The sequence below is a fragment of the Xenopus laevis genome, chromosome 1L (genome assembly GCF_017654675.1).
Source record: "Xenopus laevis strain J_2021 chromosome 1L, Xenopus_laevis_v10.1, whole genome shotgun sequence".
NCBI lineage: Eukaryota > Metazoa > Chordata > Amphibia > Anura > Pipidae > Xenopus > Xenopus laevis.
The window spans coordinates 188,508,461-188,522,881 of NC_054371.1; the positions used below are offsets into that span (position 1 = coordinate 188,508,461).

Here is a 14,421-nt window from a genome sequence, read left to right on the forward strand (position 1 = left end):
CTAACTGTCAATAATTATCTGACACACAACTGCTGCATGAGGAGAGAATGAAGAGAAACAGATGCTGAGAGGGGAATAGTGAACATAAACTTGATTATTTCAGAAATGATGCAGAATTTTTAAATTGATTTTTAATTGCTGCTAATTGCCACCTTTTTTCTAATTAAAATGACTGTTGCACCAAGTGACAAATACATTACACTTTGAAATTTGGCATGGAGCCAGACATGTTCTTAGTTTCCTAGGTGCCATCAGCCATGTGACTTGTACTCTGATAAACTTCAGTCACTCTTTACTGCTGAACTGCAAGTTGGAGTGATATCACCCCAATCCCTTCCCCCAGAAGCCCATAATCAGAACAATGGGAATGTAACCAGAGACTAGTTTATGTGTTAAAAATAACATCATTCAAATCATGACAGAATCCCTTTAAGGATTTGTATCTGGCTTGGCTGAACACAATGGGAACTGTAATGATTTTCAAGATTGCTTAAAGATCACAATCAGTTTTTTTCCCATTTAATGTAAGAAAAAACTTGATAGGGTTAAAAAGTTCATCACAAGAATCACATTGCTTTCAGCGAGGCTGTAAATTCTTGATTGTTTTACATTACAATATGCCAGTAAGATCTAATTAATCCTTATTGGAGGTAAAACAATCCCATTGGGTTTATTTAATGTTAAAAATATTTTTTAAGCATACTTAAAGGGGAAATATCATGAAACTGTAATATACAGTAAGTTTCATCATGCTGAAATAAGATGCTTTGTAAATACAATCAATTAAAAATTCTGCATTATTTTTTTATTATTTCTTTGAAATAATCAAGTTTATGTTCATTATTCCTCTTTTAGCATCTGTTTCTCTTCATACAGCAGTTGGGTGTCAGATAATTATTGACAGCTAGAGCCAATATATCTTATGGGGGGGGGGACTTCCTTTCCTAGCAGATGAATTAGAGCTCACTCAAATAACTGATTCCAGTACAAACAAAATCTAACAAAATAACTGCCTTTGGCACAAATCCTGCATGTAAAGAGACATGATGTCTGGTGATTTTAATAGAGTGAGCTCTGATACATCGTCTAGGCAAAAGGAGCCGCCCTATAAGATATATTGGATCATTCATCGGACACCCAACTGCTGAATAAAGACAGAATGAGGAGAAACAGATGCGGAGAGAGGAATAGTGAAGATAAACTTGATTATTTCATAAATGGTAGAGAATGTTAAAGGAGAAGGAAAGGCAAAAGTTTATATCTATTTCCCTGTAATCTACTCCCCAAGACCTACCAAATTGATATGTTTATAACTCACATATGTTAATCCTATCACGTAGAATCCATCTGTTTCTTCTGCTCGCATAATGAGACACGCAGGCGCCATGTTTAGTAAGGTAGCATAGGCTTCCACCTTACTGCGCATGCGCGAAAAACCGATGTAATAATCATGCCATTTGTGGCGTGCCTCACCATAGCCTGCCTTATTTACATTTATTCCCCACTCGCTGCGCACCACAAGCGCTTGTTGCCGACTAGTTGCAGTCCCAAATGTAATTAAAAAATAGTTCCTGTGTCTCTCAGCTCCCTGACGCTGAGAATCTGATTGACTGGGGGGCGTGGGCGTATGTCAATGATGCCTTGCGCAGATACTGATTTGCATGCGCGTCATCGTAGGCAGCTCCCCAGTACATGCGCATAACAACTGAATTATCCCCAATGCGCTTCAAGGCTGCCTCGGGCAGCAGGGAGCAAGAGCCTGAAAAAAGAGTGACGTCACCCAACTCACACGCTGCAGGGTTCAGACAGCGTAGCTGCTTCTATATGAGACCACCAGAAATCTTTAAAAACGGTCAGTGATTTCTATGTCCACAAGACTTTGTTTAGAAGGCTATTTCTGTTTTGACTTTCCTTCTCCTTTAAATGATTGTATTTAGAAAGTTTCTTATTTCCGTATGCTGAAGCTAATTTTAAATTTAATTTCATGCCTGCAGTTCATTTTCATACCTACAGTACAAACATTGCAATAAATAAGTATATTTTAACTGCAGTAACAATTAAATGCCATATAGCAACAGATACAGGTGGAGATGGAGGGGGGGAGGGTCCCTTCTCCCAGCATGCCACTGCCCTCAAAAACATGTATGTGTACGAATGTAATAAAGTGCTTGAGCGTGTTTTTATATGTGTCTAGTATCACAAGGGAACCCTCCACTTATACCTGTCCAGTTTCACTTTGCACACACCACATATTTTTATTCCTACAAAACAATGGAGGGAGGATGAATCCCCCTGACCCACCCATAATGCCCATAATGATGCCGATGCATGTAACACAAATGTTATGGCATCGCAATTCAGTAGTATTAAGATTTAGGGGTAGGTTCTCCATTTTCAGTCTATAATTTCAGCAACACCTAGAATAATGTAGTAGTTTGAGAATCTTCCATATGAGGTTTGCCAATCACCAAGCAAAACAAGGATGTTACTGAGGTATAGCAATAGTAGATAGGCAAAAATAAGATGAAGAAAAGGGTTTCTTTTTAATTGTACTGAAAGAAAAATATTGCAACAAAAAACATGTTTGAATGTGATTGCTGTCCATCAGAAATATGCAGAAGAATCTGGAAACATGGGCTAGAGAATTAAAAAAAAAAATTTGGCATAGCAGTGGATACATGGAAAAACAAAGTGGAAACTTCAGTCTTTTATAGAGAACATATAAATGTTGCACTCCCGTACTGCATTCCCAGTAGGTTCAAATCCGTTGTCATTTCAGGGGGATACTTCTGTCAAAAGTTATAGCAGATGAAAAGTCTAATGACAGCCCCTCTGTCTTGGTGGGCCCTGGGCAAAGACCCGAATGGATTTAAACAGCCCTGGTGAAGAAGGTGTTGGCCCGTTGATGGGGTACTCACCTGATGGGCCAACATAAGTACATTAGAGGACATTATAGACATTATAGGCACTTGAGAAAGGGCAATTAATAGCCCGAAACATGTCGTGTACAGCAGCTTTAAAATAAACATCAACCACTAGCAGTTAATCTGCGTCTGTAGTGCTCTCCTCTTTCACAAATAATGACATTATAGACAAATAGCAGGGGACCTTTTTACCCATAAAGAGGATCACCGTACCAGATGCCACCCCTTTAGACTAGAAGAAAAGAACTTTCATTTGAAGCAACGTAGGGGGTTCTTCACAGTCAGGACAGTGAGGTTGTGGAATGCACTGCCTGTGATGTTGTGATGGCTGATTCAGTTAATGCCTTTAAAGGGATACTGTCATGAGAAAAAATTTTTTTTTCAAAATGAATCAGTTAATAGTGCTGCTACAGCAGAATTCTGCACTGAAGTCCATTTCTCAAAAGAGCAAACAGATTTTTTTAAATTCAGTTTTGAAATCTGACATGGGGCTAGACATTTTGTCAATTTCCCAGCTGCCCCAAGTCATGTGACTTGTGCTCTGATAAACTTCAATCACTCTGTACTGCTGTACTGCAAGTTAGAGTGATATCACCCCTCCCCTTTTCCCCCAGCAGCCAAACAAAAGAACAATGGGAAGGTAACCAGATAACAGCTCCCTAACACAAGATAACAGCTGCCTGGCACTCAATAGTAAAAACCCATGTCCCACTGAGACACATTCAGTTACATTGAGAAGGAAAAACAGCAGCCTGCCAGAAAGCATTTCTCTCCTAAAGTGCAGGCACAAGTCACATGACTGGGGGCAGCTGGGAAATTGACAAAATGTCTAGCCCCATGTCAGATTTCAAAATTGAATATAAAAAAAAATCTGTTTGCTCTTTTGAGAAATGGATTTCAGCAGGGCCGGACTGGGGGTAAAAAGCAGCCCGGGCAAAAAAATCAAAGCAGCCCACATATAAACACACGATGGTCTTGTACACATCCACTCATATATTGGGGTAAAACTACAAAACAATATTTACATAAAGAGCTGCCTTTCTGACTTGTGTAATTCATGTAAAATATGTTAAAGATTCTGCAGCCTGGGGGGCGTGGCTACCAGGTAGATGTGAGAGGACGCGTTATTGAGTAGCTCCGAGGCTGGGACCCATTCGTGACACCTAAAAGCTTGCTAATTTTGTTATCACGGAGTCTACACCTACAGAACATCCTCCGCTGCCCCAAAGGGAACTTATGGGGCAATACAAGGCACAAAAGAGGGCTTTCTGAAGCTGCTATTAAACTCGGAAAATTTGCCCGCGAAGGGAAACAAAATGGCGCCGACTACCCAGGTGCGCAACAAGCAGAGGCCCCTGCCACAAGTAGCCAGTCGGGACCTCCAGAGCCAACTCTGACAGAACTACTGCTCGAAATTAAGTCGTCCAGGGAGGCCTGCACCAGTCTCATCACTGCAAAGGTGGATGAGGTAAAAGTTGACCTCTCGATTTTAAAGCATGACATGCAAAAGATCCGTGAAAGGGCCGCGGCTGTAGAGCAAAGGATGAGCGACTTGGAAGACGCGACTAGACCGCTCCCTACCCAGATGCGTGATATCCAGATGGCGGTTCAAACCTGACAAAGTAAGGCTGACGATCTGGAAAATCGCTTGCGCCGCAATAACATCAGGCTGCTGGGCTTTCCGGAGTGCTCGGAGGGTGAGTCACCCGAACTATTTGTTCAGCAATGCTTCTTAAAATGTTTGGGAGTGAAGCGTTTACGTCTACCTTCTCTGTGGAACGTGCTCACCGTGTCCCAATGCGCCAGCCTCCGCCGGGTGCCCCAGCCAGGCCCTTAATTGCCAGAAGCTCAATGCCAGGGATAGAGACAAGGCCTTGTCTATGGCCCGAAGCAAAGGGCAACTTCCATTTGAAAACTCACACATCGCAATCTACCCTGACTATTCGCAGGAAGTTCAAAAACAACAGGCTAAATTCTTGGATGTTAAAAAGGCTCTTCATGAGTTGAATGTTTCTTATGCCATGATGTCCCCTGCCAAGCTCCGAATTGTTGTGGAAGGCAAAGTCCAGTTCTTTACCTCGCCACAGGAGGCCGACACCTGGCTTACATCTTACAAGGCTCATCGTAACTAACCCTGGATCGGTGTGTATCCTGCTGTTATATTGTTACTTTTTCTCTCCCCTTTTTTGTGCCTTTACATCTGGGTTGATGTTGATCGCATTGGATTACAAATGGAGTATTATCTACTATCATAACCTCATTCACCCGGATTCACTGCTTGGCTCTCTGCCTACTGGTCCACAACTCCTCTGCGTTCAATGGTTTGTGTGCTGCCTTGTTCTATGACACTCTGGTGTTAAGTTGCCGTGGGCTTTGACGACACAGTTTTGTTTATACAAGGGCCTTGGACTCCTGTTTGGTCATCTCAGGTAACTGTTATTCATCTGGCCATGCTTATTTTGATAACTGCTACGAGCTCTACAAGTCGTTCCTACCCACCTGTTTTTGACTGCATACATCACTGTTGACTGTGGTCCATGGCCTTGGGGCTACTCTGAACCTTTTTCTTTTGTTTAATTATTGTTTTGTTCTCCTCTCTACAAAGGCCTCATGGGCCTAGCTAGAACACTGTCTATCCACACCCCAAACTGCTTGCACAAGAGTGCATTTTAGTTTACTGGTTAATTGTTTGGGTAAATTCTGCTTCCAGTTTTTTGGGAAGTTGGAACCAGAGGGAAAGGGAAGATGGCAGTTTAACGAAATGTGTCTTACTATGTGTGTACTACGTGAAATTCTGCCCATCTGGTGGGGTAAATGTTTTTGTTTTTTTGTTTATACAGTTTTTCAGGCATGCGGGATTCTTAAAGCACAAAAGTCTAGCTCCTAAGATGATTTACCTCTTGTTTACTGATCCTGTTGTTCAGGCTGTGTATAACAAATGGGGGTCTCTATATTAAGTTGGAATGAAAGGGGAATGAATGACCCTATCAAAAGAAGATTGGTTTTAGATTACGTTAGAAAACAACATTCTGATGTGGTGTTTCTCCAGGAAACACACTTAGTAGAAGGGAAATTACTCTCTCTTCGTAAGCCTTGGGTGGGTTGGAGTTTTCACTCAACATTCTCTACTTATACGGCCGGTACTTCCATACTAGTCAGGAAATCCGTTACTTTCCAACCTCTGTCCAGTAAGTCCGATCCCAATGGCAAATTAGTTTTTGTGCACTGCCTACTAAACGCGGCTGAGACAATTTTGGCTAATATTTATATCCCCCCTCCATACTCGGATCACTGCATTAAAAAGTTGCTAGAGTTTATTCTCCTTCACCCCCAGGCACAAGTTATATGTGCTGGTGATTTCAACTCAACACTTAATCCACATTTTGATAGGGTCAGCAGAGGTCATGGTAGCTCAGTTTCTCCCCCTACTAACTTGCTGGCTTTAACAACTGAAATAGGCCTTACAGAAGGCTGGAGACATTTACATCCCCTAGAGTTATAGTACTCATGCTTTTCTACTTCCCATCTCTCCCTTTCCCGTATTGATTTTATTTTTGTGTCTAATTCTCTCCTGGTCGGCCTAACCTCCTCTGAATTCCTACCAAGGGGTATTTCCGATCATGCTCCTTTACTCTCTAAATGGGACAGTCCAGACTCCCCTAAGCTTACTCACTGGTCCTTGAATCCGGCTTGGTTGGAAATTTTGAACATTGACGACTTGATAGCTGCTAAGGTGTCTGAATTTTTCTCTGATAACGAAGGCACCACCAGTCCTTTGGTAATTTGGGATGCCTTCAAGGCTTTTATACGCAGCATCCTTAATTCAGAAATTATAGCAGTAAAACGTAACTCGGCTCGGGAAGAAAGTCAGTGATTTTCCCAGTGGACCCGCTCCCCACTCAGGGTTGCCCTGCTGCCTTCCCTTTTCCTGTAGTTCATCAGTTCACATATCTCGGGGTGATAATTAAATTGCCTTTGACTGATTTTTATATAACCAATGTATTTCCCTTGTGTGATATAATTCTAGCTAAAATCAAAGCGTGGGAATCCCTGTTGCTGGGCCCCATGGGTCGCATTCAACTGTTGAAGATGATTCTCCTTCCCAAATTGCTATACATACTTCTCCAGGCTCCCCTGATGATTCCTCAGAGCCTTTTCAATAAAATGGACTCCCTTATTAGGCAGCTGATCTGGGCCTCCTCCAGACCGAGAGTTAGCCTTTCAAACCTTACTAGGAGTAAAGACAAAGGAGGTGTTGCTCTTCCAAATGTATATTTGTATTATCTTGCGACTCAGCTGAGCCATTTGGCCACCTGGGTGGAAGCTGCGCATCGCCAAACTCTGTTTAAATTGCAGCAGCAATTAATGGGTACCTCCCTAACCCCTTTACAATGGCTACTTGTTAAGAAACCCCTTAAACTGCCATACCACAACACTGTTCTTCAACATACCCGCCAAATCTGGCTTAAAGCAACCCAGATTTTTCAATTTACTGGCTATCCTCCTCAGACCTCACTCTGGTGCAATCACTGGTTTCCGGGTATAGTACAACTGGGAAAGAATCTGGTTTGGGAACATTGTAATATTCTCACGATTGGTGACATTTGGCGACAAGGTGAAATGGCTAGCTTTCCCTGTCTCAAGCATGAATTCTCTATTCCCAATAGTCAATGGCTCCATTACAGGCAGATACGTAGATCCCTGTCTACACAACACAACAAAACCGCTATTCACCTGTCACAGCACTCCATGTTAGATGATATAATGCTCGGTTCCTCCAAGGGCCTAATTACCAAGTTATATTCTGCACTGCATGACAAGATTTTTAATAAAACTCTGGACAAGCTGAGGGACAAATGGGATGAGGAGCTTAGGCCCTTAGATGATGATGACTGGGATAAACTTCTAGAATCCCCCTCTTATGCTATATAGCAGTTATCCCCAACCAGTAGCTCGTGAGCAACAAGTTGCTCACAAAACCCTTGGATGTTGCTCCCAGTGACCTCAAAGCAGGAGTTTATTTTTGAATTCCAGGCTTGGAGGCAAGTTTTGGTTGTATAAAAACCAGATGTACTGCCAAACAGAGCCACAATGTAGGTTGACAATCCACATAGGGGCTACCAAATGGCCAATCACAGCACTTATTTGGCACCCCAAGAGCATTTTTCATGCAAGAGTTGCTCCCCAACTCCTTTTACTTCTGAATGTTGCTCATGGGTTCAAAAGGTTGGGGATCCCTGCTTTATAGGGATAGGATGTTACAACTATTTTTTATACACATGGCCTACTATACACCTGCAAAGCTACACAGAATTTTCACAGGGTCCTCATCTGAATGTCCCAGATGTCATGTTGGTAATGCCTCCCTGCTGCACATGGTATGGGATTGCCCCGCTTTAACATTTTATTGGTCCAAAATTCTTGACAAATTAGACTCTGTCCTGGAGGGTGACATTCCTCGTACATATACTAGTAAGTGAATGCTTATTTATTGGGAAATGGAAGGATCAGTTACCCCCTACCTATGGGCAATGGCTTTCTGCGGTGAATCCATTATATACAATAGAAAAACTAATATACAAGTCTAGAGGCTCATCCAAAAAATGTGGGACCAATGGTTGGAATAACTGGATGCCCCCTAGCTGAGTGCAACAGGATTTCGAAACATGTTAATTATGCTTGGAGATGTCCTTCTACACTGTATATCTACTCTGTTTGTTCCTTGGTAAATCGTGGTTTAAACACTGTATATGATGTGCTTACTAATTGCTGTGACTTCTATGTGCTGATTTCTCAATAAACTTGCCTGAGTTAAAAAAAAAGATTCTGCAGCCTTGTGCCTTTATATGGTCACAGAACCCCTTGGACTTCTAATATCCCTATACTACAGTAAAGCAACATTAACACTATAGTGTAATTTTTATTTAATGGAATGAAATGCAATGTCTCAAATGACCCCGTCTCACAAAACACAAAAATAACTGCGCAAAGCCCACCTATGTCCACTTACAGGTGCAGACCCACGTTTATCAGAGCACAAGTCACATGACTGGGGGCAGCTGGGAAAATGACAATATGTCTAGCCCCATGTAACATTTCAAATTAAACATAAAAAAAATCTGTTTGCTCTTTTGAAAAATGGATTTAAGTGCAGAAGTCTGCTGGCGTAGCACTATTAACTGTAACTGTGTGTTTTGAAACAAAAAAGTTTTCCCTTTAAAAAAAAAAAAAAATATATATATACATATATATATATATATTCATCCAGAAAGATGTGCGCACTCCACTTCTTAATAATCCATTTGTTTATAGTAAAAAACAGTACATTGATGTTTTCGGTGGAATTTAAAGACTGAGAGTGTGCGGACTGTTTGGGTATATATATATATATATATATATATATATATATATATATATATATATATATATATATATTATACATTTGGCCTATTTCCTGGTCATTGCCTATTTCTATGAGAATAAAGAGTCTAAAATAGATGGATAATAGGTTATAGTATTTAAAGAAAAGAGAATAGGAGAATAGAGGCTGAGTGAGGAGAGGAAGAAAATAATACTTAGAGTGGGCCCCTGGTCTAAAGGTTTTTGGGTGGGCCCCTGGTGTCCCAGTCCAACACTGTTTGTAACATTCTAGAAATGCAGGGTAAGTATGTAAAGTCTGTGTACTACAATTGCCATACATGAGTCTCCCTCTGGCAATGGCTTCTCCAGTTCCCTCTGGGCTGATGTGAGGCTCAGCCTGTCCCCAAGCAGATCATAACAGAGGCGGATGGGGACACTTCATTAGTTGCACAATGACACTATTATATAATGTCATTAAATTAAAGGTACACTTTCAGCTCATTATCTTGCTTTGTGTTAAAATCTTTAGCAGTGCTGTGAAGTTGTATGCTTCATAACTGAGCCAGCATTCATAAAATGATATGCTTAATATTGTGATCCCTTTTTTCAGATTTATCCCATGAGGAAAACTTTACTTTATATACAACCCCACCCTGAATTGTATATGTGTAGAAGCTTAGGGGCAAATTCACTAAGCGCCGAAGCACCTAACGCTAGCGTCAATTCGCTAGCGTTGGGCATTTTCGTTACTTCGCAAATTCACTTACGAACGCTGGCGTAAATTCGCTAGTGTTACTTCGCACCCTTACACCTGGCGAATTTTCGCTGCGGACGTAACAACGCAAATTCACTAACGCGCGCAGTGTAGTGAACGCTACCTTTTACGCTAGACTTCCTTCACCACCTCAGACCAGGCGAAGCGCAATAGAGTAGATAGGGATTGCTTCAAAAAAAGTTCAAATTTTTTCTAAGTCCCAAAAAACGCTGGTGTTTTTTTCTATATTATGGGTGATAGGCTGAAAAAGATCGAAAAATTTTTTGGGGCTCCCCTCCTTCATTTCCTGACTCATGGCAACTTAACTATACAGTGGGCACATGTGTAGGGCAAAAAAAAATTTTTATTTGATGTTTTGAAGGTTTCCCAGGCATTTGTAGTGATTCTACGTATTCCTCCATTGAAATTTGAATTTGGCGCCGTATGCAAATTAACCATCGCTAGCGTAACTTCGCTTAGCGAATCAACGCTAGCGCAACTTCGCAACCTTACTCTACTCCTGAGCGCAACTTCGGATTTTAGTGAATTCGCGGAGCGCTGGCGAAAATACGCCTGGCGAAGTTGCGCCTGGCACAACTACGAATCTTAGTGAATGTGCCCCTTAGTGTATTGGTGATTGATGCATCTAGCTCCTGGGCCACTTACTACTCCCTTTTTTTTCTACCCAAGGGAACCCTTCCCCTGACTTCTCATTCTCTCTCCATTCCAAAACTAATTTTACCTTTCCTATCTCTCCTCCTAAAAGCCTCTTAAATCAACCAAATGTGAACTGAATGAAACTTTACAAAAAAAATACACTTTATCCTAACATAAAACAAAAGAACAAAGAATGATACCGGTGGCAGCAGGGAGGCAAAGTGGGTGGCGGGGCCCTTCAGGACTCGAGCCCTCGCATTAGTTACTCCACTGCACACTCCAGTCCATGCTGACCGTGCAGGGACACACACAGCAGCAGCCGCAGCACAGGAACAGAGAGGAGTGGGAGGGTGGAGCCACAGCAGGAGAGAGAATGGAGGTGCGGTCCTAGAGCCCGTCGGATGTTGAAAGTAAATAACTAATTAGGATTAGCGCTCAGGAGCGAGCGGCCCATTAAAAAAAAAAAAAAATAGAGAGCGGCCCCACGGACATTTGCCCGAACAGACAAATTGTCAGTCCGAGCCTGGATTTCACGGCAGAATTCTGCTGGAGTAGCACTATTAACTGATGCGTTTTGAAAAAAACATGTTTTCTGATGACAGGATCCCTTTAAGAATGGCTTGGATGATTTTTTGGACAGACATAATATCAAAGGCTATTGTGATACTAAACTCTATAGTTAGTATAGGTATGGGTATATAGAATTTATGTGAAAGTAGGGAGGGGTGTGTGTATGGATGCTGGGTTTTCATTTGGAGGGGTTGAACTTGATGGACTGTCTTTTTTCAACCCGATTTAACTATGTAACTATAGGTCTCGATACTCCACAATTTTATTTTGGGTTCAGTGGCCCTTCAATGCTTTTAGAATAAAACAAAAAAAAAAAAAAAAGAAACGCAGATGCTGTGGATAATTTGCTGCATGAAAAAAATGCAATATGTTCAATAACTGAAGTCCCTGTGAACATTTATTTATTTACATGGGACCTTATCAAACAGTAGTAATATTAGGCAAGTAATTGGCAATTTAACAGGAAACTGATTTATACAGTTTAGGTATCAGATTACATTTATGATACTGAAAAGAAGAACAAACAAGAAGGATGCACATTTACAAAGGCCATGTTGTTTAGCAGCACTGGCAGAAAGACAACAGGCTGTGGTTGGGTTGGGGTGAAAACAAGTGCAATGTATTATTGGTATAAAACAAGATGGCGACAGCATGCTGTTCCAGTGGATAGTGGGATTCCATTACCTAGCAGTTTGCACTACAGAAGAATAAATTATTTTCGTTATTTGTAAGACAATAGCATGAAGTGTATACTGTACCACCACAGCACCAAACCCTTTGTAAAAACCCAGTCCACCTTCTTCCCTTTTTATGGTATTGATACAGTCTTTCAGCCCTTCATATTGAGTGTTGATTGGGACAACTTCGTGGCCAAGGTCTGTATTGTCTATAATCGTACGTGTCCCTTGAATGTGAAGTCTGTGCATTACGGTCTCTAGAGGATAGAGCAAAACATCAGCACAAAGGCTCGCAGCAAAATTGGCTAAGAGTTCTGGGAAATAATCTTCTAGTTTGTTTTGAACGGCATTTGAGCCTTCTGCTGGAAGCTGTGGAGGACTCCTTTTCTTTATGAAGAACAGGACACATTTCTGGATGGTGGAACTGATGATGTAGTGCAGAATGCCATGAAGAACAGTGGGAAATGTCAGAACAAGGAGTGGCAGCAGCCGTTTACTGTAAGGTACACCCAGGTTTAGCACCCTGCCAATTCCTTCTTTTAGGCAATCCAATATTCCAGGGTTATCATGTATAATCTCACTCTGTAAATAAAATGAAAGAAAACCGTTGTGAGAAATGTACGGTGTCTGAGAATGCTACCACCTTGCGTTTTTTACGTTATTGATCATTTTTCCCCCACTTCTCTCTCGCTCTTGCCTTCTTTTCTCCTCCATTCCTTCCAATCTCTCCTTTGCTCTTTAACTTTTTGGTTATATCCAACCACGCCATTGACAATTCCCTTCCATTAGTCATCCATTTTCCTCTTACTGCTCCCCCAGCCCTTCTTTTGGCAGCATTTTATCTTAAATGGAGCCCGAGGCTTCCATAGGGTGCTCCACCACAGGCCTGTCGTGTGGTTCTAAATGACATTTTCGAATAACCATACCTCTCTTAAGTTAGTAGAAAAGCTGTTGAGAAAGCTCACCAGAGCTGTAAAGAACAGAGCTATAAAGCTTTAATGTTGGATATGGTGTACAAGGGCTTGGAATCCCATCAGAATTTGTTACACTTATTCGACTTTTAGAAATCTATTGTAAATGGGGAAAAATGTAATGCACATTTACACATTACTAAAATGTAACTACAGGGTTCTTGGAGAAAATATATTCTTTGAGGAGGTTATTTTGTTGCTAGATGCATGTTCTTTATTTATACAGGTATAGGACACATTATCTGGAAACCCATTACCCAAAAAGTTCTGGAATTATTTTATTAAACTGGAGTCTATGGGAGACGGCCTTCAGTTTTAAAAAAATAATTTTCCTCTGTACAGTGTAATAATAATAAAACAGCACCTGTTATCCAGAATGCTCAGGACCTGGGGTTTTCCAGATAACATCTTTCTGTAATTTGGATTTTCATACCTAAAGTCTACTAGAAAATCATTTAAACATTAAATAAACCCAATAGACTGGTTCTGCTTCCAATAAGGATTAATTATATCTTAGTTGGGATCAAGTACAAGCTACTGTTTTATTATTACAGAGAAAAGGGAAATCATTTTTAAAAAGATGGGTTATTGGGATAAAATGGAGTCTATGGGAGATGGCATTTCCGTAATTTGGAGCTTTCTGGATAACAGGTTTCAGGATAACGGATAACTGCTAAGATATAATTAATCCTTACTGGAGGCAAAACAATCTTGTTGGCTTTATTTAATGTTTAAAAGATTTTTAGTAGACTTAAGGTATGAAGATCCTAATTACAGAAAGACTCCTTATCCAAAAAACCTCAAGTTCCAAACATTCTGGATAACAGGTCCCACTTCTGTATTAAGTGTTTTATGTGATGAGAAAGTGTTACTTTCTCTTCAGAGAACTATGTGTGCTTTAACGGAGCTCTAGAAATTGTTGCCCAGCATGTATTCTGCAAGTCACAACAGATTTGTTAAGGAAAATGAGATGACAGAGAAATGTGATGCCTGTATTGCTTTCAAAAGGCTCAGTGTTAATGATTTTCCCGAACACAGCTTGTTTCCACTGAGAACTTACTCATTTGCTCAGACCAGTCACTGAGCTGAGCTTTTCATACCATAGCGATCGGTCGTTCAGTCGATATATATCGCCCAACGATAATATCTCTGCATGTATTGCCAATATCAATAATATCAATGGGTGACTGTCACTACTATTAGTCAGACATAACTTCCATATGATTGCGGTCTGTCGATTAATGACCAGAACATTGTCTGATTTGCTCTTTTTACTACTTTATATTAATCTGAATGGCTAATTGCAGGTCGAAAGATTGGCATGGACCATTGCTGATCTGATATAGGCTATAAGCTGCATGTCTATGGCCAGCTCTAGCAGTACAAATTCAGCACAAGATAAAGAGCTCCTGTAGGCCCGAGCTGCTGAGAGCTGGTGCTGCAAGTAATCTATAAACTTGTTTTGTTTTTAAAGCCATTTGGGGTTAGCATCTTACAGAGATGACAGA

The 14,421-nt window shown here is 41.0% G+C and overlaps 1 protein-coding gene across 1 annotated transcript in view; it reads right to left on the reverse strand.

Annotated features, from left to right (window-relative positions):
* Positions 1-11,649: 11,649 nt before the first annotated feature.
* Positions 11,650-14,421, reverse strand: part of slc25a46.L (solute carrier family 25 member 46 L homeolog) — a 28,353-nt gene continuing 25,581 nt past the window's right edge. Inside the window, 1 exon segment of the mRNA NM_001094583.1 lies at positions 11,650-12,524. Coding sequence (NP_001088052.1) covers positions 11,946-12,524 — 579 coding nt within the window. The 3' untranslated portion in view covers positions 11,650-11,945.